The sequence below is a fragment of the Ziziphus jujuba genome, chromosome 4 (genome assembly GCF_031755915.1).
Source record: "Ziziphus jujuba cultivar Dongzao chromosome 4, ASM3175591v1".
In the NCBI taxonomy this organism is placed as follows: domain Eukaryota; kingdom Viridiplantae; phylum Streptophyta; class Magnoliopsida; order Rosales; family Rhamnaceae; genus Ziziphus; species Ziziphus jujuba.
This window is the reverse complement of record NC_083382.1, coordinates 12,652,965-12,674,498: the sequence shown is the minus strand read 5'-3', so window position 1 is coordinate 12,674,498 and position 21,534 is coordinate 12,652,965. Positions and strand designations below refer to the sequence as shown.

Below are 21,534 nucleotides of genomic sequence, written 5' to 3'. Positions count from 1 at the left end.
ATTCATATAAAACAAATTATAAATTGAAGATTAAGAAATGTTTTAAAGTCTAAAATTTAATGTACAATTTAACTAACGTACAAGTTATTAAAGTATAATTAACCTGCTTGTTTAATTTTAGATGGAAAAAAAAGGAAATGCTAATTTTTTTTTATTTATTTTACAATTAACTTTTTTGACCTATTTGAATTTGTGAGTGTTATTATTATTATTATTTTCCAAGCATAATTGAACAAGGTTATAAATGATTTTTTTTGTCTAAATTATAATATATTATAAACTAAAAAAAGAGATAATTTGGCCTACATATTTAACATTATATTCTCAATGATATTATCAGAAATCAAACAAATACAGTTTAACTGAGAATGTTGAATTATATTTTCTAAAGTTTTACATTGAACCAAATTAATGAACACGCGAGTTTGATATGGTTAATTAAAGGGAAATTAGAGTTTTTTTTTTTTTTTTTTGAACTTTGACATCAAAATAAATTTGGTCTATAAATTTTCTTTATTATTATTTCTTGATAACTATACATTTTCTTTATCAAAAAATTGGATATGACAGCAATTATCAACTTTGACATTAAAGTCAACAATTGATTTGTAAAGTTTATACTTTGTTGCTAAATAAATTGTAAGTGATAGACGTTAAATAATGTTTGTATTGATTGAAAATATATGATCTTAACCTAAATTATAACAATACAATAAATAAATAAAAAATACAATAAAAAATTTAAAAGTCAAACCATATTACATTTCTAAAGTAATTTTGTACTACATTTATATATATATATATATATATGCGCGAAAATTCTATAGTAAAGACGGTCTGCATTATGACTGTAGTATTAGTGACGGTTTTTCATAGTATTAATGATGTTTTTTTAGAAAATCGTCACCAATACTATGAAAAATCATCACCAATACTATGAACCGCTTGAGAACCGTCTGAATCATAAACGGACTATATATATATATATATATATATATATATTTAGTTTTGTGATGTTATACTGTAAATTCTTTCAAAAAAACAAACGATATATTATGAACAACAATTTCATTATTTTGGACTGAAAATTATATAATTCAATATGTTTTTATTTTCTGTACAATATTCATTAATACTTATAAACAAAATGTTTTAATTGCTTGCTTTTTTGAAGTTCAAAGCTAACGAAGTTTTAAAGAAATTCAAAGATTAAAAATTGATATTAAAAGCCAAAAAGCCGTGTGGGAATATGTAATTTTATTTGTTTTTGGCCAAATTTTCAGAAGCAATTGAATTTTATAGTTTGCCGTAAATTCTCGTACTCTATCCGGGCCAAAACTAAAAAATGGAACACTTTTAAGACCAAATTGTTTTCAGCCACTGAAAGTCAGTTCTAACTCTTAGCCATTGAAATGCTGAAGCATACAGAACCTTCTCATTCCCTGCTTCAACAACCAGATTCACGTCAAAGCTTCCTCTTTTCTCGTCTCCAAACCTGTAAAACCCAGCAAGAGATAAAGCAGCTTCATGCTTTATCCCTCAAAACTGGCAATTTCAACCACCCTTCAATGGCTTCTCGCTTCTTAGCTTTTTACGCAGACCCCAAAATTAACAATCTAGACTATGCTCGCTCCGTGTTCGAGCAAATTCAAGAACCCAAATTGTTATCTTGGAATATTATCATAAAGTGTTACATTGAAAACCAAAGATCCAACGATGCCGTTGCTCTGTTCTATGAGTTGCTTCATGAACTCACACCTGATGTTTTTACCTTGCCTTGTGTGATAAAGGGTTGTGCTCGGTTGAATGCGATCCAGGAAGGGGAACAGATTCATGGGTTGGCGTTGAAAATTGGGTTTGGTTTGGATAAGTTTGTGCAGAGTAGTTTGGTTAGTATGTACTCTAAATGTGGGGAGATTGATTCGGCACGTAAAGTGTTTGATGGAATGGGTGATAAGGATTTGGTTTCTTGGAATTCGTTGCTGGATGGGTATTCAAGGTGTGGGGAAGTTGAGCTGGCAATGGAATTGTTTGAACAAATGCCTGACAGGGATTCTTTTTCATGTACTGTACTGATTGATGGGTTCTCAAAATGTGGGAGGATTGAGAAGGCTAGGGAGATATTTAATCGGATGCCAGACAGAAATCTAGTTTCTTGGAATGCCATGATCAATGGTTATATGAAATCCCGGGATTTTGTGATGGCACGCCAATTGTTTCATCAGATGCCAACGAAAAATCAAATAACTTGGAATTCGATGATTGCTGGCTATGAGTTCAATGGGAAGTTTATGGAAGCTTTGGAGATGTTTGAAGAAATGTTGTCAGATGGTCTTTTGCCTAGTCATGTGACATTGCTTGGTGCTCTTTCTGCAGTTTCAGGATTAGCTGTCCTCAGTAAGGGAAAATCGATTCATTCTTTCATGGTGAAAAATGGATTTGAATTAGATGGTGTTCTTGGCACATCACTAATAGAAATGTATTCCAAGTGTGGGAGCATTGACAGTGCTCAAACAGTTTTTAAAACAATACGCCAGAAGAAGTTGGGGCACTGGACTGCTATAATTGTAGGATTAGGAATGCATGGGATGGCCAACGAAGCTCTTGAGCTATTTTCTGAAATGTGCAAGGCTGGAATGCAGCCTCACGCTATAACTTTTCTAGGGGTGTTGAATGCATGTAGTCATGCGGGATTGGTTGATACTGGTCGTTACTATTTTAATAAAATGATACACGATTATGGTATTGAACCCACAATTGAACATTATGGTTGCTTAATAGACATTTTATGTCGTGCTGGATATCTTGAAGAGGCAAAGAATATGATTGACAGTATGCCAATGACGCCGAACAAAGTAATTTGGATGAGTTTACTAAGTGGTTCTAGGAATTATGGAAATGTCAACATTGGTGAGTATGCAGCTCATCGTTTGATGGAAGTGGCTCCAAATACTAATGGATGCTACGTTGTTCTTTCTAACATGTATGCTGCATATGGTCAGTGGGACAAAGTTTCACAGGTAAGAGAACAAATGAAAAAGAGAGGAATCAAAAAGGAGCCAGGATTCAGTTGTATAGAGCACAAAGGCGTAATTCATGAATTTGTTGTGGGTGATAAATCACATTCACAAACAAAAGAGATATATTCTAAATTGAAAGAAATGAGAGAGAAGCTGTTATCTATGGGTCATGTTCCTGACACAAGCCAAGTTCTATTGTGTCTTGAAGGGGAGAAAGAGAAGGAAGCTGAACTAGAAAACCACAGCGAGAGGTTGGCCATTGCTTTCGGTCTCATCAATGTAGAACCTGGGAATCCTATTCGGATCATAAAGAATCTTCGTGTCTGTAATGACTGCCATACCGTAACAAAGCTCCTATCTGATATCTATAATAGAGAGATTATTGTGAGAGATACAAGCCGTTTCCATCATTTTAAAAACGGGTTATGTTCTTGCAAAGATTTTTGGTAACTATCAAGTTTTGTTGTCTTTCATTGGGGCTTCGTCGCATTTTATTTTTGAGTCGCTTATGGAGTAAGAGGTTGGAGCAGTGTGAAAAATAAAATAAATCATCTGCGTTATTCATTTCCAGCAGTTTCAATTGGGTAACAAGTTTGGATAGCCTTTTGAACATAGTCTTATTGAGGAAGGCTGGAAGAATTATTAGTAAGCACGGAGGGGATTCCTAGGATCGATATTGGTTGTAGCCCCTATAAGAGACAAGTTTTGGGGCATCTTCCGTTCATTTCAGTTTGATTTTATACCTTCAAGATCATCACTCCAGGAGGTTCATACCCAGGCTGCACTATCATTTGCAGGGCAAGTGTTGCAGTGACTATTTTTTCTATGATAAGTACGTCTTTTGTTGCTGTGCATAAATTATAACTCATGCTTTTACTTTTCTTTTATAGTTGGCTTACTGCATTTCCAAATTCCTTTTTTTTTTTAACCCCTGCTATGTAGTTATAAAACATATATAATCTTTACTGACTTTGTTTTTTGAGCTGAAAACTAATTTTTTTGTAACGACTTTACTTTTATCTACTGCAGCGAAGAATAATTGAGTAAATGAAAAAAACCCATACAGCAAGTAAGACCAATAGTAAATTCTAGCACAAAGGAATGGCGGTTTTAGTGAACGTTCCAGGACAAGCAGTTTGTACTAGTAAAATTACATCAGTAGATGGAGTCCATACTAGAGAACTTCAACAAGAGAATGAAACTTTGGTAATGTTACAGTGGGAAGCCAACCATCTATGGTCTTTTCATTTTCCGGGGACGAAGTTTGTGGCATAGGCCCATGCATTGTTGGCCACAGGATCAGCAACATGGTCGTAAAGGTTCTCAATTGGTCCCTTTCCGGTAACAATAGCCTGAACAAAGAATCCAAACATAGAGAACATCGCCAACCGACCGTTCTTGAGTTCCTTCACCTTCAACTCAGCAAATGCTTCAGGATCATCAGCAAGACCAAGAGGGTCAAAGGCCCCACCGGGGTAGATTGGGTCCAACCCTTCACCAAGTGGTCCACCACCAACCCTGTAGCCTTCAACAAATCCCATGAGCACAACCTGACAAGCCCAGATTGCAAGGATGCTTTGGGCATGGATTAGGTTGGGGTTGCCAAGGTAATCAAGACCACCCTCGGAGAAGATTTGAGAACCAGCCTTGAACCAAACTGCCTCACCAAACTTGACACCATTCTTGGACAGAATTTCGGGGAAGACACAGCCTAGTGCTCCAAGCATGGCCCACCTGCTGTGGATGACTTCGAGCTCACGGTTCTTGGCGAAGGTCTCAGGGTCTGCTGATAACCCAGCAGTGTCCCATCCATAGTCACCTGGGAACTCACCTGTCAGGTATGATGGAGTTTGCTCAGAGAATGGTCCTAAGTACTTTGGGCGGTCTGGGCCATACCTGTTTAATCAATTAACATAAGAGGGTGAGTGAATTTGGAGTATAAATTACTATCTGAGCTATAAAATGCTGTATGAACAATATACACTATGTAATATAGAAGCCTTTGTACTTTAATTTTTTCCATATAGATATGTGACTTGAAAGTGCATAGACAGTTACCAGATGCTTTGGGGAACACTTTTAACAGTGCGCCGCATGGTAATACGGCCGCCACCGCTGCCGACCTTTCGGACGAGCTCATTAGACTGTTTCAGAGCGGTCTGGCCGGCGAAGGCTGACTGCTGGATGGCAGAGGTGGCCATGGTGTTATGTAAATCTTCCTGCTTTTGTTGATGTTTTTCTGTGTGAAGTTGTGGCGGAGTGAAAGAAGCCTGTGGAGGTATTACTGGATGGGAGTAGAGACGTTATAAGGGGAATTGGAAGATTTTGAGGATCAGGAAATCTACACATCAGCAGAATTCTATTGGTCCTCAGATTGAATATGGATTTCCATGCAGATTTTCTGAGACACAAATAGAGGTTACGGGTCTGCCACGTGGCAAGGAAAGATCTGGCTGGTGGGTTGTCATGGGCAGTGAATGCTGACCACAGATATGTATTTTGGACTATTGAAAATCCTTGTTGGCAAGGCTGGGTCCATCCCACCAATGAACAAATATTGAAACAATGACCAGTGAAAAAACTTAAATCTGGATTAGGATAATAGGACTACTGCTTTTTATTTTATTTTATATTTTGTTTATAAGGGAGATGTGGACTTCTTTGAACCAAAGAAAGGCCTAATTGGTGACCCTCTTAGTTCTGTTTTTCGTATCTTAAGTGAGGATTGCTTTTGGGTTGCTCAACCTCGCAAGTTTGGTTTTTGTTTGTTTTGGTTCTTTAACCCCTTTTTTAAAACCAAACAAACGAAAAAAAAAAAAAAAAAAAAAAGGGGGGGGGGGGGGGGGGGGGAAAGAAAGGCAAAAAAAAAAAAAAACTGAAGGTTTAAAGTTGTTCAACATTTTAAACAAATAAATGAACTCAATTCGATCATAATTGTATTGATTATTAGCTTATAAATCAATCTTCCAATTGATATTTATTTCTTAATTGATATTAATTTGTCGTTAGTATAATCTTTTATACTTTAAAATATATCGAAGACATACATAATTTTACTTTGTTAAATAAATTTATTTTAGTTAAATTTTGTTTAAGTCTTTAAGAATATACTACGAAAATTAAGTATTTTTCATGGTCCAATCATGCAGTAAAATAATGTATCCATAATAAGGTTTTCACTTTTCACTGTTTCTCGTCAATCAAAAATGATTTATGGCCAAATAAAAAATAAAATAAAAAAGGATTTGTAATTAAAATCCAAAGCCAATCACAAGAGGAAGCCAAGTGGGTAAAAAACACGCATGCTTACATTAGTAAAGGACACTGAGACTTTAGTATAAAGTTTAGATTAACATTTGGAATTTAAAACTTAAAAGTGGAGGAAATAAACATATAAAGAAGTTAGAATTTAAATATATTTTATTGCAACTAAAACGGAGAATCAGTTTCCCGACAATTACATATACAATACAATATAATTATAAATCGCTCTCCCTCATCATATCAAATCCCTAAAATAAATAAATTATAATTAAGAGGCAGAAACAAAAACAAATAAAAAAAATGGAAAATAAAAGTGAGATGTTGAAAAATAACTGCAAAGTCCTATTTTCAGTAAAGAAAGTAAAACTAAAAATTATTTTCATGAAAAAAAAAGAAATTCAGATACGTGGGCAGCAAGTCGTCTGCTATGTCTAGTTCAGCATGGTAAATAGTACGCACCTATATTAAGAGAACTTCCTATTTTTGTTCTTGTTTTGAATTTCTACTTATTTATATGTTTTGGCCATTCCTTTATGATCATTAATCTTTTTTAAATCTCTAAGTCCTTTTTTTTTGGGTCAAAAAGTCCTTATTGTGTTTTGATTTTGAATTTTTCTTTATTTATTTATCTTGGGTATTCGCAGTTCATTGGTAATCATGAAGAATATGAAGATCATGAAACTGTTTTGAGAGCTTTAGGAAGAGGAAAATGTTGCCTATTTGGCAACACAAGGAGGAGTTCTAAGAGCCAATCAACTGTAACTTTGGTAGGTGAAACTGGCAGTGGTAAAACAACCCAGATTCCTCTGTTTGTTTCAGAAGCTTCTGGCGGTGATAGCAATGTGACAAACAACAAGATCATCGCATGCACTCAGCCCCGTAGACTGGCTGCAATCTCTGTTTCTAGACATATCGCTGAAGAAATGGATGTCAAGATTGGAAAAGAGGTAGGTTATGGCATTCACTTTAAAGACTGTTCTCAAGTATTTAATTGATGGTGTGCTTTTAACAGAAGCAATGGCGGATCCCTTGTTGGAACGGTACAAAGCTATAATTCTTGATGAAGCTCATGAAAGAACTTTGGCAACAGATGTTCTATTTGGGGTTCTAAAGGGGGTAATGAAAAAAAGAGTTGACCTTAAGCTGGTAGTGATAAGTGTAACCATTGAGGCTGAAAAGTTGCAGAACTTCTTTTCAGGCGCACCACTCATCAAGGTTCCTGGTAGGCTTCATCCTGTTGAAATATTTTACCCGGTGGAACCCCAAAAGAATGACTTGGAGTTGGCAAATCAGAAGGATCTACTCAAAAAGAATTACTTGAAGTTGGCGATTCAGAAGGCTCTCGAGATTCATATGTGTGAGACTCCAGGAGATGTTCTAGGTTTTTTAACTGGAGGTAGATACCTTTGGCAGCCAATCCTCTTGATAGTACGGTAGTAGCATCTAAATATGCAAGCATTGTGGCCGGAGCGGGATCGGTCAAATTGTCCGTGGGTGCATAACTGCTTGAATAGATGTGATGAAATAGAATATGCATGCTCTAAAATAGAGAGGAATTCAGGAACTCGTTAGACAAGTTGGTCCTGCTAGTGTACTGCCTAGGTATTCAGCTCTTCCTCCTGAAATGCAGTAAAAGATATTTGATCCTGCCGATGAAGGAGGAAGGAAAATTGTAGCATCAAGAAATATTGCAGAAACTTCATTGATGGAATAGTTTAAGGTTACAGATTCAGGCTTTGTTAAACAAAAAATTTACAACCCAAAAGTATGTCTTGAATCATTGGACCTATCTCCTACATCCAAAGCAAGTGCAAATCAAAGAGCAGGACGTGCTGGAAGAACTAGACCAGGAAAATGCTATAGGCTGTATACTCAAATGTGTTTTGATAACGAACTTGAGCCTCAAACTTGTCCAGAAATATTGAGATCCAATATTTCAAAAACCGTGTTGACTTTGAAGAAGCTTGTGATTGATGATTTGCTTCATTTTGATTTTATGGATCTGCCAGCTCCCAAGACATTGATGAGAGCATGAGATGTTGACTTACTTAGGAGCATTGGATGATGATGGAAACTTGACAGAGCTTGGGGAGATTATGAGTGAGTTTCCTTTGGATCCTGAGATGTCAAAGATGCTCATGGTCAGTCCCAAGTTTGGTTGTTCGAACGAAATTGTTTCCATCTGTGCTATGCTTTCAGTACCCAATTGCTTTATGAGGCCAAGGAAAGCTAGAAAAGCAGCTGATGAAGCAATAGCTGCACACACTGATGGAGATCATCTCAGGTTTCTAAATGTGTATAATGCTTACAAGCAAAATAACAAGTACAAATGTTTAGTTTCATTCTTTTTTCAAGTCAACAATTTTCAATCTATTTTAAAAAATGCAACTTGAAATTAATTAACTAACAATCTTATTGATTGTGGATGTCTAATTAGCAGACGAAGACCCTTCTTGGTGATCGAATTTTATCAATTACAAGGTTATGGAAGCTGCTGATAATGTTAGGAAGCAATTGATCCACACCATGGAAATGGTTCAACTCAAGTAATGTGGTGATTTTAGTAGACAGGACTACTACCTCAACATTAGAAAGGCCATGCTAGCTGGAAATTTCATGCAGGATGCTCACATTGAACCGCATGGACACTAAGTGACTGTGAAAGACAACGATGTAACATTTAATAATTTTATTAATTTATATTGTTAATATATTTTATCATGGATTAAGCCTATCTTTCTTTGATATGCCTTCACTAATAATTTTTTACTTTGAATACAGATGGTGCATTTACATCCTTCAACCCGTGTGGTACATGGGCCAACATGGGTGATTTACAACGATTTTGTTGAAACCACTAAAAACTTCATCCGTACAGTCAATGACATTCAAGGTGAGTGGTTGGTTGATATAGCTAGTCATTACTATGATTTGGACAACTTTCCAGAGTGCAAGGCCAGACGAACACTCCAGAAGCTACACGAGAAGCAAAGACAGTGAGGGATGAAGATGAAGATGAAAAGAATTTGTAAAATTTGTAGACCGGATTCCTAATTTTCTGTATTTCCTAATATTCAATTTGCAGACAATGTATACATATATATATATGTCTGCATATAATATATATATATATATATATATATATACATATGTATGTATATTTCTTATAGTCTTGTTTACTTTTAAGATTTCATTTTCACTTTCTGCTTTCAGAATAGCATTTACATCGTAGATTCCTATGAGTTTAGTGGGAGCTTTGTAATGTGCTTGCTTTTAGACAAGCTATATTTCAGTTAGGAAAACCCCTGTGTCTGTACTAATGTCACAACCCTCAAGTGGTGTCTGAATTTGTTAATTGTAGGCTTATATGCTTGTTATTCAGACAACCTATGTGATTGATGATGATGGATATCGAACTTGTCACCGCAGCTAATTTGTCACTCAACATCCCTTTTTAATAATACCTAAAAGAGCATGATGTATAGTAGTGAGTCTCTTGTGCAACTGCTATGTTGTTTAAGTATCAGTTCTAATACTGCACAGCATAAATGATTTCTCAAATACACAGAATATAGAGGAAAATTTTGATTCCAACCGACCAATCAAGCTCAGCCACAGTAACAACTAGCAACTTTTACATTTTTCTCTAATATCATTCATCAAAGAAGTTAATATCAGGTAATTAGGTTAAGAATTTTGAACACTTCAGTGTATCTTATTCTCAAAACGCTAGTACCTTGGATGAGGAATATGCATACCTAAGTTTCTCAGGCAACCCAATGAGCTTATCCATCTACCTAAAGCACAAATCAATCAGAGCATCAAAATTAACATGAGAAAATGTTAACAAGGTAAAGATGCAAGGTCATTTGGTTAAGATATTTTGAAAACTTTAAGTGTCTTTTATTCACTAACGAGCCTTGGATGAGAAATATGCATACCTAGAAAGAGAATAGTTTAGGATATAGATATATTAACCTCTCCCTACAGGTTTTCTTAGTCCTTTTCGCATCCTATAGGCCAGAGAAGCAGAAACACTTTTTGACACATATTTTTATGGTCTGCATACCTGATGGCAGACTGGTTTGCTACTGTTGCTAACAGACCAATCTCTAATAGCCAAACTGATCCTTCCAAAGGAAACAAAGACACTTCTACTCTGGATCTCTTTTCTTTTGCTCCATCTCGGTGGCCATGATAGCATTACCACTTATTCACTTGTATGGACATGTTCTACAGGTTATCAAGTGCCGCTTACACCATGTTTAATTCTAACAATTCCTAACAACTACCATCCTGGTAGTCCTCAAGTATGCAGAGAGATCGATGGCTCTATACCTTGCAAGCTTGGATTGTTTTGGATCCACTACATTGCCGCAGCCAAATCCAGGTAATGACTATGAAGAAAAGAGGTTAATATTAAAATTCTAGAAGGAGAGTAGTTTAGCATATACATATGTTACTAACCTAAACCCCTATGATGGAAGAGCAGGACAAATGTATCGATTTAAAGCAATCACAGTCTGCTATATGATCCATCCACCCATTTAGTATGGAAAAAAATTGCATCCCAAGCACACTAGTCACTGAAGATTGAACAGATTAAGATAGAGTTGGGAAACCCACACTTAAGTGCTGGAAATCTATCTGGGAAATGAAAATCATAATTCACTAAAAATACATACATGACCAGGTACCTCAATAGGGGATATTCTAAACTTCATGATCATAACGATGCTGGAACAGGAAAATTCAAAAGAAAAAAAAAAACAATAATAATAATTGCGATTGAAACAAAGTGTGGAATGTCAGTACAAACCCATTTGCTAACTAACAACATATTAATGCCAGTTAGAACCATCTGAGCAAAGAAATTTATGCCAGTTTCAAGCAAAAGGTACAAAAAAAAAAAATAAATAAAAAAAAATTCCAGCTTCATGTGTATATTTGAATCTGGAACCTAATAACCCAAAATCACTGCGAAAAATTTGTTGAAATATAAAATAAAAAAAATAATTTGATAGGAAATTTCGTGTACTTATCAAGCTCATCATCTTCAATTCAACGTTCTCTGGAGTTCATCGACGGCAAGGAAATGATCGCCGATTCCGCAAAATCTTCGGGCAGGAATCGAAGTTTTCTTCGTTTGGACATTGCGCAGGAACTGAAATTTGAATTGAAAAAGTGAAAATTATATGGGAAGGATTCGATTTGGGTTTTGGGCTGTACGGTGCGACTGAGTTTATTTTTTTTTGGTTAATAATAGTTTTGAGTTTTACAATTGAGTTACAAGATTTTGTATATAAGATTTTTGTCACTTTGTTATAATAGTATGATATTAACTACATATAAGGTAGAAATACTATTTCTTTAATTTTAGATTGGTAATTGAAACATAGATATGATAATTCTCTTCCTGATTTTTTTTTTGGTTACTTTAATTTTTTATTTGATCAATGATTATATAATTGATGCAAAAATATCGGCATAAAACAAATAATAATAATAATAATAATAAAAATTGCATCATTATATTTATTAGGACATCATATTTTGAGTATTTAACAGAGGCTCATAATGCCAAATCAAATGATATAACATGTTTTCATTACGCTTAAAACCATAAGTGTTCTTAGGGAAAAAAAAAAAAAAAAAAAGTATAATATCCAAAACTGATTAAAGGCCGCAGCCAAATGAGTAAACAGTAAGCACGCTTACACCAGTGAAGGCCACTGATACTTCAGCATACATATACACTTTGTGGAATAAAGAGCAAACAATAAATTGAAAAAATGAATAACGAATAGAACTTTCTCTATTTACATATATATTGGGAGATTGCCCAGTTTACTAAGCAGCTAGTGATTGCCCAGTTTACTAAGCTGCTGCTAGTCTTAACCTCCACTGACTTATTAGGAAATTAATTACTATATGCAATATTTGGATGGACATAATATGATACAGAGAAGATAAGGCACATGGAAAATATTGGAAAACCCAAATATGAAACATAGGGAAATAGTCCCCTGTTTGCAAAATCCCAAGCAGATCTGTAACTTGGGAAGGAAGCCAAAACCTGTTTTATTGCCCAATCAAAAACCCATGAAAATGCAGCAAGAAGGAAGCAGAAAGTCCATTGCAGTGCATTCAGTCTCACACAATTGGCTACATCTTTTCCAAACTCAATAATCAAGAACTGCACGACCACAACAGCGCCCAAAGCAACCAAAAACCAATAGCTGCGGAGAACAACATCCAAGACCTGCTTCTTTACCAAGGCCATGACATTGAACAGATTGAAAAGCTGGCATAGTATGAAAGTATTGAAGATCATGGTTTTCTGCACATCTTTTTCGCCTATGAAGGATAAGAGCATATGTCCTCTGAATTCGAAGATGAAGAAGATAGAAACCTGGTACGAAACCTGAATTACTATGTTTCTCCATATGACTTTGGTTAGAAGTGACCGAGTCCTCTTAGCAGGTTGAGCGTTGAGTAGTTCCTGAGCTTCCAAATCCATTGCGATCATGAAGCCGCCGAGAAGGCACAGAATCCAATTCATCCATATCAAATGCAGTGCTGCTAATGGAGAGTCTCCAGAATGCACTGTGGCAACAAAAGATATTATTAACCCAGATATCAATGCAGTGTACTGGAGCTGAAAGAACTTCTGAATGTTGTGGTAAGCACATCTACCATACTTCAAAATCAGACACAATGAAGAAAAATTACTAATGGAAATATCAGAAAGCTCTTTTGCCTTTTCAGTGCACCTGATCTTCTCTGTTATTACCAAGTCAGAACTTTTTAAAGCTAGAGCATCTCCTATTGTCAACCCTCCATAGAATGCAACAACATGACCTTTTTTCTTTGAGTCCTCCACCATAAGTAACTTGTCCCTCGGGAGGCAATTTCCCATCAAAGTGGTCTGATCCACCTTCTCAATCCTTTCTGGCTCGGTCATTTCTCGAATTTCTAGACCTTCTATAGCCACATTGTTTGTGCCCTCTATAAAGAATCCCAGTTCCTGAGCAATGGCTCTCACTGCTGATAGCTCATCATCTGATACTAATTTAGCCATTACTCCTGCCTTTGTTAAAGCTTCCACCACCGACTTGATCCCATGTATACGTCAATATTGCAGACCTAATATTGCCAACAAGTTCAATCCATCTTCTTTGAACTCCTTAATATCTTCTGTTTTTCTACAAGCAAATGCAAGGGGTCTAAGACCATGGTTTTCCATATTCTCAATCACTTTTTCAAATGATCCTTTCTGAGATCCTATGGCATGCTTTTTCCCTTCGGTATCATAAAAGTGTGTAGATTTTTTTAACACCATCGATGCAGCCCCTTTGCAATGAATGTACCCTTCATCTCTGGTTTTCCACGTTAAAGCCCCATCAACCCTGCTACTAGAGTTCAATCTTTCATTAGAAATGATAAAATTCTTGTCCAAAATTTCCATATTCAAATTCCATCTGCCCTCCATCCAAGAAATTAGTGGAGCATTTCTTGGACTAACAGATACCTCAGGCAGCAGCGGCAATCCAATCCCTCGATGCAGAGCAGCAAGAACCTCTCCATCATTTTCATTGCCCAGTTCATTACTAATTATATCCTTTTCACCTGCCCAGAATTCTTTAACCTCGACTTCTTTACAAATTCCACTTGCATCCAGAAATATCCTTGTTACCTGTCCCATTGAGACACAAGCTGATATATTTTGAGGATTGACCTGATTTGCCTCTAATTTCTCGTTCCAGCAACAAAGCGAAAAAGTAATCACAATGGGCATTCCATGTTGTATCCCTATGACAATTGTTACGAGCATGCTTGCCAAGATGGAAACCTTGCCTTGAGGTTTCAATAAAACTCTCTCAAACACTTCCATTACGAATTTCATCGAAACTTCTCCTTTTAATTCTGGCAAATCACGGTTGCTCTCTTTTCTAGAGACTAGTATACGTATTAGTACCACCAAAGCAATTACTACAGAAATACAAAGAGACAGAGTGTCCATATAAGCATATGACTTGTCCATTAAAGATGGAAATAGCTTCTTCTCGTTTGAACCATGAGTACTAAACAATTTCAGAACCTCATCACCCCAGGCAGTGTTTGCACCAATTGATATCACAAGCATGCTTCCATGGCCATCCATAACTTTAGAGCCAGCAAACAGAAATGGGTTTCGAACATGATCAATCTTCGAGTTCAATATCTCATCCAAAATAAAATTTTCACCATCTACAAACAAACCATCTGCAGGAATATAGTCACCTTTCTTCAAAAACACTCGATCTCCCGTCTTCACATCAGAAATCGGAAGACATTGAGTATTTCCATTTCTTAGAACATTCACTTCCAATTTTCTCTTGTCCTTCAAAAGCTTCTTCAACATATTCCTTTCACGGTAGAAGTTGGAAACTGAAGGGAAAACAACAAGCACGAAAATGGCGATGAGTATGGCAACCCCATCGTGCCAACCATATTTGAGTCCTTGATCCGTGATGTCTGCGCCAAAGGCTAAGGCAGCTGATACAAACAGAAGAAGAATTGTATAGCTATTGGAAGCCTGTATTAAAAAGTAAAAGAAACCCTTTGATTCCCATGTAGTGTTGCTGCCACTCATCCGTGCTTGTGGGTCACTTCCCTCCTGCTGAAATTGGTGACCAGACAATTACCCTTTACTTTTCCATTGTCAATCAAGTTATGATCATGTTGAATTGAAAATTCTGACATTAAAATCTACCGAAAACAAATCACAGATCAATTTTATCCAACAAAAAAAATAAAAAAATAAAAAATAAAAAAATAAAAAAAAGAAAGAAAGAAAGAATGAAAATTGACTTTTTATATACAACGCATTTATTTATTTTTTACTTATCAAAAACAAAATAATAAAATATAAAAACAAAGATGCTAAAATTTACATAAAGCTAAAAAACTTTTTTTTTTTTTTACGAAAAAAACTTAAAAAAACTTAAATACTAAACTTTTAAATATTAATTAAAAAAAAGTAAATTCCTATAATGAGGTACAAATTAAATAAACATTGATTACAGCTTTTTTATGCCCCCCAAAAAAAAAAAAAAGACCATTAATAATTATACTCTGATTTCAAAACTAAATAAATAAATAAAAGTAATTACCTTTTATAAACTTGTGGGATTTCCGAATAAGGGAAAAAAATTAATTAAAGTAATTTGATTTTTATAAATTTGTGGGATTTCCGAATAAGGGAAAACATTAATTAAAGTAATTTGATTTATACCTGAAAACAAGATTGCCTTAGCAGCAAGTCCATAACCCCGGGAACACCACCAAGTTCTCGCAGACGACTCAAATCTCGGTTTGTCACCATGGCACTGAGTGTTTCCAAAAGCTTCTGACTCTCGGAAGGTGGGACCTCGATCACTACGTGACGTTCCCCTGAGGTCGGAGTCGGAGCCGGAGCCGGAGCCGGAGCCGACGCCGGTGGAGTTGTTGGTAGAGGAACATAGGAAGCCGAAGCTTCTTCTGCTTCGATAGGGACTCTCTTTAGAGAAAAGACGACGCCAATATCTATATGCCGAGCTAACCGCCAGCATCTTTTGCCCGCCAGCTTGGTGTCGCTGGGGGTGGTGGTGGTGGTGGTGGTGGTGGTGGCTATGATTAATCCGGCACTTAGATTATCGTCGCTGCCGGTATTGGTGTTTGACGGGCACATTTTACAAAGAGCCAGAAACAAGATGAAGAAGAAGAAAAAGAAAGAAGAAAATGATACCGGTGAAGAAGAAGAAGTAGAGGATGCAAAACTGCGTTGAGTGGGAGTTCTAGTTATAAGTGGGGGACGGTTGCATGCTCAGACAATGGAATCCTCTGTACTCTAACATTACCCTTTTTTCCTTTTTTTTTTTTTTAACACAAAATATATATTTTCTTTTTCTTTCACAAAAGAATATTTGTACTCTAACATTACCTTTTTTTTTTCTTTTCTTTTCTTTTTTTTTTAACACAAAATATATATTTTCTTTGGGTCCTGCTTTAGGTGGTAGGTGGTACTTTTAGTCAACCAAATTAAATTAAAATGATGATATTTAAAAAACAGTACAAGCAGATTTGCCACGTGTACACGGTTTTTTTGGAAATTTTGCATGGCATGTTTCGGTGATGGACGTATAAAATTCATCGACGCAATTAGAGATTAAGGACACGCCATAGCTGGGGAAAGAAAGCCAAAATTATATTATTTCAAAAAAAATCATTATAATAATTTTTTATTTGTTTACATGATGGTTATATCTAATTAGCTATAAACCTGAATTATTATTTTAAAATCAGAATATTAATAGGTATTTTATTTCTCGACAACAGCTATCAATACAATCAATGTCTTATTTGTAAAATCATTATAATAAATTGGTTGGAGGATAAGTAAAATAAACATTAAAGAAATTGAAAATATATATTCTTTATTAATTTTCTAGTAAGTTGTTTGTCACTTTGCTAACCATAATGATTGTTATTACTATAATAAATAATAATATTACTAAAAAGGGTATTGATTTAGATGCTCATTGTATTAATAATGAAGTTTAGACTTTAATCAAGAGATTAAAATTAAAGAGCCTATGTGACAAAATTGCTCAAGACGAAAAAATAATTGGCATGCTATAGCTTTTGTGGCGTCCACTGGGGATTCAACAAAACAGATAAGGCTGACATAATAACTTTAAGGGTTACTGTTATATGGATCGGGTTTCTTTTGAAACACTTTATGTCCATTAACTTTTGTCTGAAAAAATTTCTCCCTCCTACATATTATTATGAGATTACTTAAATATATCCTTACAATTGAAAAAAAAAATAAAAAATTAATAATTATTTATATATTTAATATCATATAAACACTTTTATTTATTAATATTTTGGCAAACACTATTATAATATAAAAAATTACTTATTCAGCTTTATTAAGAGCTCCTCCTCCTCCCAAGTGATCTACAACAACAACAATCCTAGATCTAAAAATGTATGAGGTCTAAAACGAAAATTGTAAAATATATTAAAAAAAAAAAAAAAAAAAAGCTAAAGACTACCAATAATAGTGCTGGGCTAAAATGGTGTGGGTATGCTGGTTGATCCAAAGATGTTTCAGAGAAATGGTAGTAAGTCTTTTAAAAAGTTTATGATAGCAACTTCCACTTGGCTATTATGCAACGTTTTTGACACAAAATCATTGAGAAATTTAAACAAGAAGGGAATTTGTTTGAAATCAACCAAAGATAGAATGATTTTCATCATTGACATCAATTTCAGCAGGAATGCGAGTGTAAATTTATTTGGGTCTAGGCAATTCAGCCTCATCTGATTGAACATATGAACCGAATAGGATGGCCAAGAGCTCTTGGAATAACCAATGATTGGGTTTTGAGGGTTAGGAATTAGGGTTCTTGAGCAAAAGTCTCGCTATCAAGAAAATCTAGGGAAAAAATGTTTGGGAGCTGGGAAAAAAAGATCCGGGGATTTAGGCGCAGACAAAAGAAGAAGAAGTGCAGCAAAGGGTTAACCGATCTCTGATGAAATCAGGATTGCTTGGGATTTCAGGCTTTCTCTGGTGGCGATTAACATATTTGTGTGATATTACAGTATTATTTAGATGACAATTTGCAATGTAGGAGGTGTTATCATAAGGTTTTCATGGAATCCTTACCGATTTTATTTAATGTTACTCAAATAAATTTTATTTACAAATAACAATATATACTTTGTATTTCATTTATTTTAACTTTTTCAAATTTTTAAAAAATTTGTTTCAACGGATCTTAATGCGAAGACCAAAAAAGGGGACCTTGATGATGTTATATTATCCACCATTTGTCCTTTTTCTTTTCTCTTCTAATTGGTACTTCAACATAAAAATAAAAATTAAAAAAAGAAAAAGAAAAAGAAGTTTGTACTTGAACAAATTGGATTTTGGTGTTCCTTATTAATGTTGATCATGGTCTTCTAAATTTTTAAAAATAGCTTCTCTTGGATATTTTTTTTTAATTGATTTGACTTTACAGAAAATATAAGAGAAACTTAAATGTTGCGTAAGGGGTTTGTTTTCCATTTTAAATATTAATTTATATGAGTCGCATAAAGTCCTAATTAACTCAAATTTATCCTTCCCCTTTCAATGGAAATTTCTAAGTAAAATTTAATGGCAGATCGATGAAAATTTTCCAGGGGATCCCAATGCTTTCTTATTATTTAATTACTTTGTAAATACACAAAAATGCAAAAATGTTTTGTTACATCATATATAACCTTTTTATTTTTTAAAAAAGAAAATAACCTAGCTAATCAGAATAGCCATAGAGCCCAAAAAATCTAGGTGGTTTTTTATTTTATCATTATTATTTTTTTTTATTTTCTGGAAAGAAAAATTGGTTAAAAAAAAAAAATCAATACCTTAGCGAATATTATATGATTTGACAAAGAAATTTGTAATTAAAACCAACGAACTCCCAGGAAAATTTATCAATAATTAAAACAAAACAATCGCTATCAATTATTTCTTTTGTTTTAAAAAAAGAAGTACTATCATTTAGCTGTAGGTATGTATTATAACTATATTAAATAATTTAAATTGTAAATAACTGGCCGCTGATAAACCAATATATATATATATATATATACACCTGACAACTGAAAGAAAAATATTAAAACCACGTTGGATTTTTTATTTTTTTTGGGGGGTGAAGAAATTAAAAGTTGGATTACACACTTAACGTGTGGGGAGAGAAAAGAAAGAGGGCCGGCACAATTAATTTTATATGCATTTTCGACCAGAAAAAAAAAGACAATTTTGTTTTTTTATATTAGTAAAACAGCAACTAAAATACGAAATTTTAACCTGAAAAATTAATAAAAAAAAGAAAAAGAAATAAACAAGTAAAGTCCTCAATATATATATATATATTTTTTTTTCTTTTTGCTGAGTGTAAAGTCCTCGGTTTTAGTTATACTGTCTAAATGTTACAAAAAGCAACGGAGAAGAAGAAGAAGAAGAAGAAGAAGAAGAAGAAGAAGAAGAAGAAGAATTGGTTGTGAAAGGGGGTTTGAGTGGGGTCATAGATTTATAAGGACTTGGAAGAGGTTGCATGTGTAGACGAACGAAATCCCTATACAACTCTAAGCTTACCTTATATTTACACAAATTTATATATATTACCTTTTTTTATTTTTTTAAATTTTTATAAAGAATATTCTTTACTGGATTTTTTTGGCTTTGTGTGATGAATACGCGCTTTTGTTGAATTTTTGTATGTCATCCATAGAGACTTGGGGGAGGTCGCGTGTGCAGTGAGGCAGGGGCGGTGGCAAGCATCGGCCCAAAGGGTACCGGGGCCCCTTGGCCCCCCTTTTTTTTTTCAAATGTATATTTTGCACGTATTTTCTTTACTTGCCCTAGGTGGCCGCGTCACCCCCCCAATTTAAAATTTATTTTTTATTTTTTCTTTGGCCTCCATTCAGTTATAATCTGTTTTTTTGATTGGCACTTATAATCTTTGAATTAGGTATTAGTTTATTCTTATAAAATATTTATATTAAAGATTTTATAACTATCTCTTACCTAATCTTTTTTTTTTATATATTTATTATTTGATACTAGCACTTACCCTAATCTAAATATAATTTGAGCCCCAAAAAAAAAAAAAAAAATCGTCTGGACAAATTACACATGTTCCATCCTGCTCTACTCATGTACGGAAACACAATACAAAAATTTCCTTTTATGTTAACCTCGTAGTTTTAGTCTTCTACTTTTTTTAATTCCATCCACATAAGAACAAGGAAATCAGGTAATTTTTTTTGGTAGAGAATAACATGTTTGTGAACCATTATTATTATTATTATTATGTAAGCAAATTACTAATTGATGCTATTAGTTTTTTAAAGTGGGTTATTGAATTACATGCACAAAAAGGGAATTATCCTAAAACGATGAAATTCAACGAGCTTATAGACAAATTAATTAAAAAACAACTATATAAATTTGCATTACTTAATTAAGTTGATTTTAAACTATATATATATATATATATATTTCTACAATCAAATGTTGAATGTTAACATTTTTGTTTTGAATTTTTATGAAAAGAATCTTGGCCCCCAAGATGAACATCCTAGCTCCGCCTTTGTGTAGATGATGAAATCTTGTATAACTCTAAGCTTACCTTATATTTACACAAATTATATGTACTATACATTTTTTAAAATTTTCATAAAAAATATTCTTTACAAGATTTTTTAGCTTTATTCATGCTTTAGATGATAATACCTATATATATATATATATATGCTTAAGGAAGTGTACGTTAGTAACAAAACTAAATTATTGGTGATGTTAAATTACTATTATTTCAAAAAGGATGTGAATTTAATGTATATATTAAATTATATATATATCTAATATATGATATGAAAAAGAGATATCCAATAAAATTATGTCATGAACATGCGCTTTTGTTGACTTTTTGTATGGATTGTTCACAGATTTATAAGGACTTGGAGGAGGTTGCATGTGTAGACGATGAAATCCTGTATAACTTACCTTATATTTACAAAACTAATGTCTATTATACATTTTTTTTTTCCCTTAAAGAATATTTTTTTGGGAGAATTTTGAGCTTTGTTCATGCTTCAGATGGTAATTAGTACCTGTGTATATGCACGAGGAAGTAATAATTTAGTGACAAAATTAAATTAATGATGATGTTAAATTATCATTTATTCAAAAAACGATGTGATTTTATTATATATATATATATATATATATATCAAACTTTATATATACCTAAGCATGTGACAAGTGATATGGAAAAAGAGTACCCAATAAAATGGTGTCACGAATACACGCTTTTGTTGACTTTTTGGTTGGATCGTTGATGGACCTATAAAATTCGCATGCACTAGTGCAAAAGGTTTACGAAAATAACATTCAAGACAAGTCTAGTTTGGGGTTTGGAAATCCCAAAATTTCAGTTTTCCATTTGACCAAATATCATGCAAGTCAACACTAATATTTGTTATTAATGGTTACAAATAATATTATCTAAAGGTTATTGATTTATATGCTCATTGTATTAATAATGAAGTTTGGACTTAATTAAGAATTGAAATTAAGGAGCATATGTGACAAAAATGCTCAGAGCAATAAATAATTATCTTGATGTAGATTTCATGTCATTAATGTGCAAATGCTGTCAGATGTTTA

The 21,534-nt window shown here is 34.0% G+C and overlaps 3 protein-coding genes and 1 pseudogene across 3 annotated transcripts; 2 read left to right on the top strand and 2 right to left on the bottom strand.

Moving 5' to 3' along the window:
- Nucleotides 1–1,262: 1,262 nt before the first annotated feature.
- LOC107416998 (pentatricopeptide repeat-containing protein At2g29760, chloroplastic) lies at nucleotides 1,263–4,081 on the top strand. Its single transcript, XM_048471848.2, has one exon. The coding sequence runs from the start codon at nucleotides 1,413–1,415 to the stop codon at nucleotides 3,468–3,470; it is 2,058 nt and encodes a 685-aa protein (XP_048327805.1). The 5' UTR covers nucleotides 1,263–1,412; the 3' UTR covers nucleotides 3,471–4,081.
- Nucleotides 4,082–4,258: 177 nt separating this feature from the next.
- Nucleotides 4,259–5,289, bottom strand: LOC107416999 (chlorophyll a-b binding protein 151, chloroplastic). The gene is given in 2 exon segments (NM_001323867.1): nucleotides 4,259–4,916; nucleotides 5,079–5,289. Coding segments are annotated over 2 exon segments (795 nt in total). The 5' UTR covers nucleotides 5,222–5,289; the 3' UTR covers nucleotides 4,259–4,264.
- A 1,422-nt stretch (nucleotides 5,290–6,711) lies between these two features.
- Nucleotides 6,712–11,066, top strand: LOC107416977 (probable pre-mRNA-splicing factor ATP-dependent RNA helicase DEAH2; annotated as a pseudogene).
- Nucleotides 7,955–16,167, bottom strand: LOC107416972 (calcium-transporting ATPase 12, plasma membrane-type). The gene is given in 3 exon segments (XM_048471766.2): nucleotides 7,955–8,549; nucleotides 10,043–14,946; nucleotides 15,562–16,167. Coding segments are annotated over 2 exon segments (3,177 nt in total). The 5' UTR covers nucleotides 15,997–16,167; the 3' UTR covers nucleotides 7,955–8,549; nucleotides 10,043–12,204.
- Between the last annotated feature and the right edge of the window lie 5,367 nt (nucleotides 16,168–21,534).

What these genes read in the sequence shown, in the direction of transcription:
- LOC107416998 (XM_048471848.2), top strand. Translation starts at nt 1,413, where the DNA reads ATGCTGAAGCATACAGAACCTTCTCATTCCCTGCTTCAACAACCAGAT.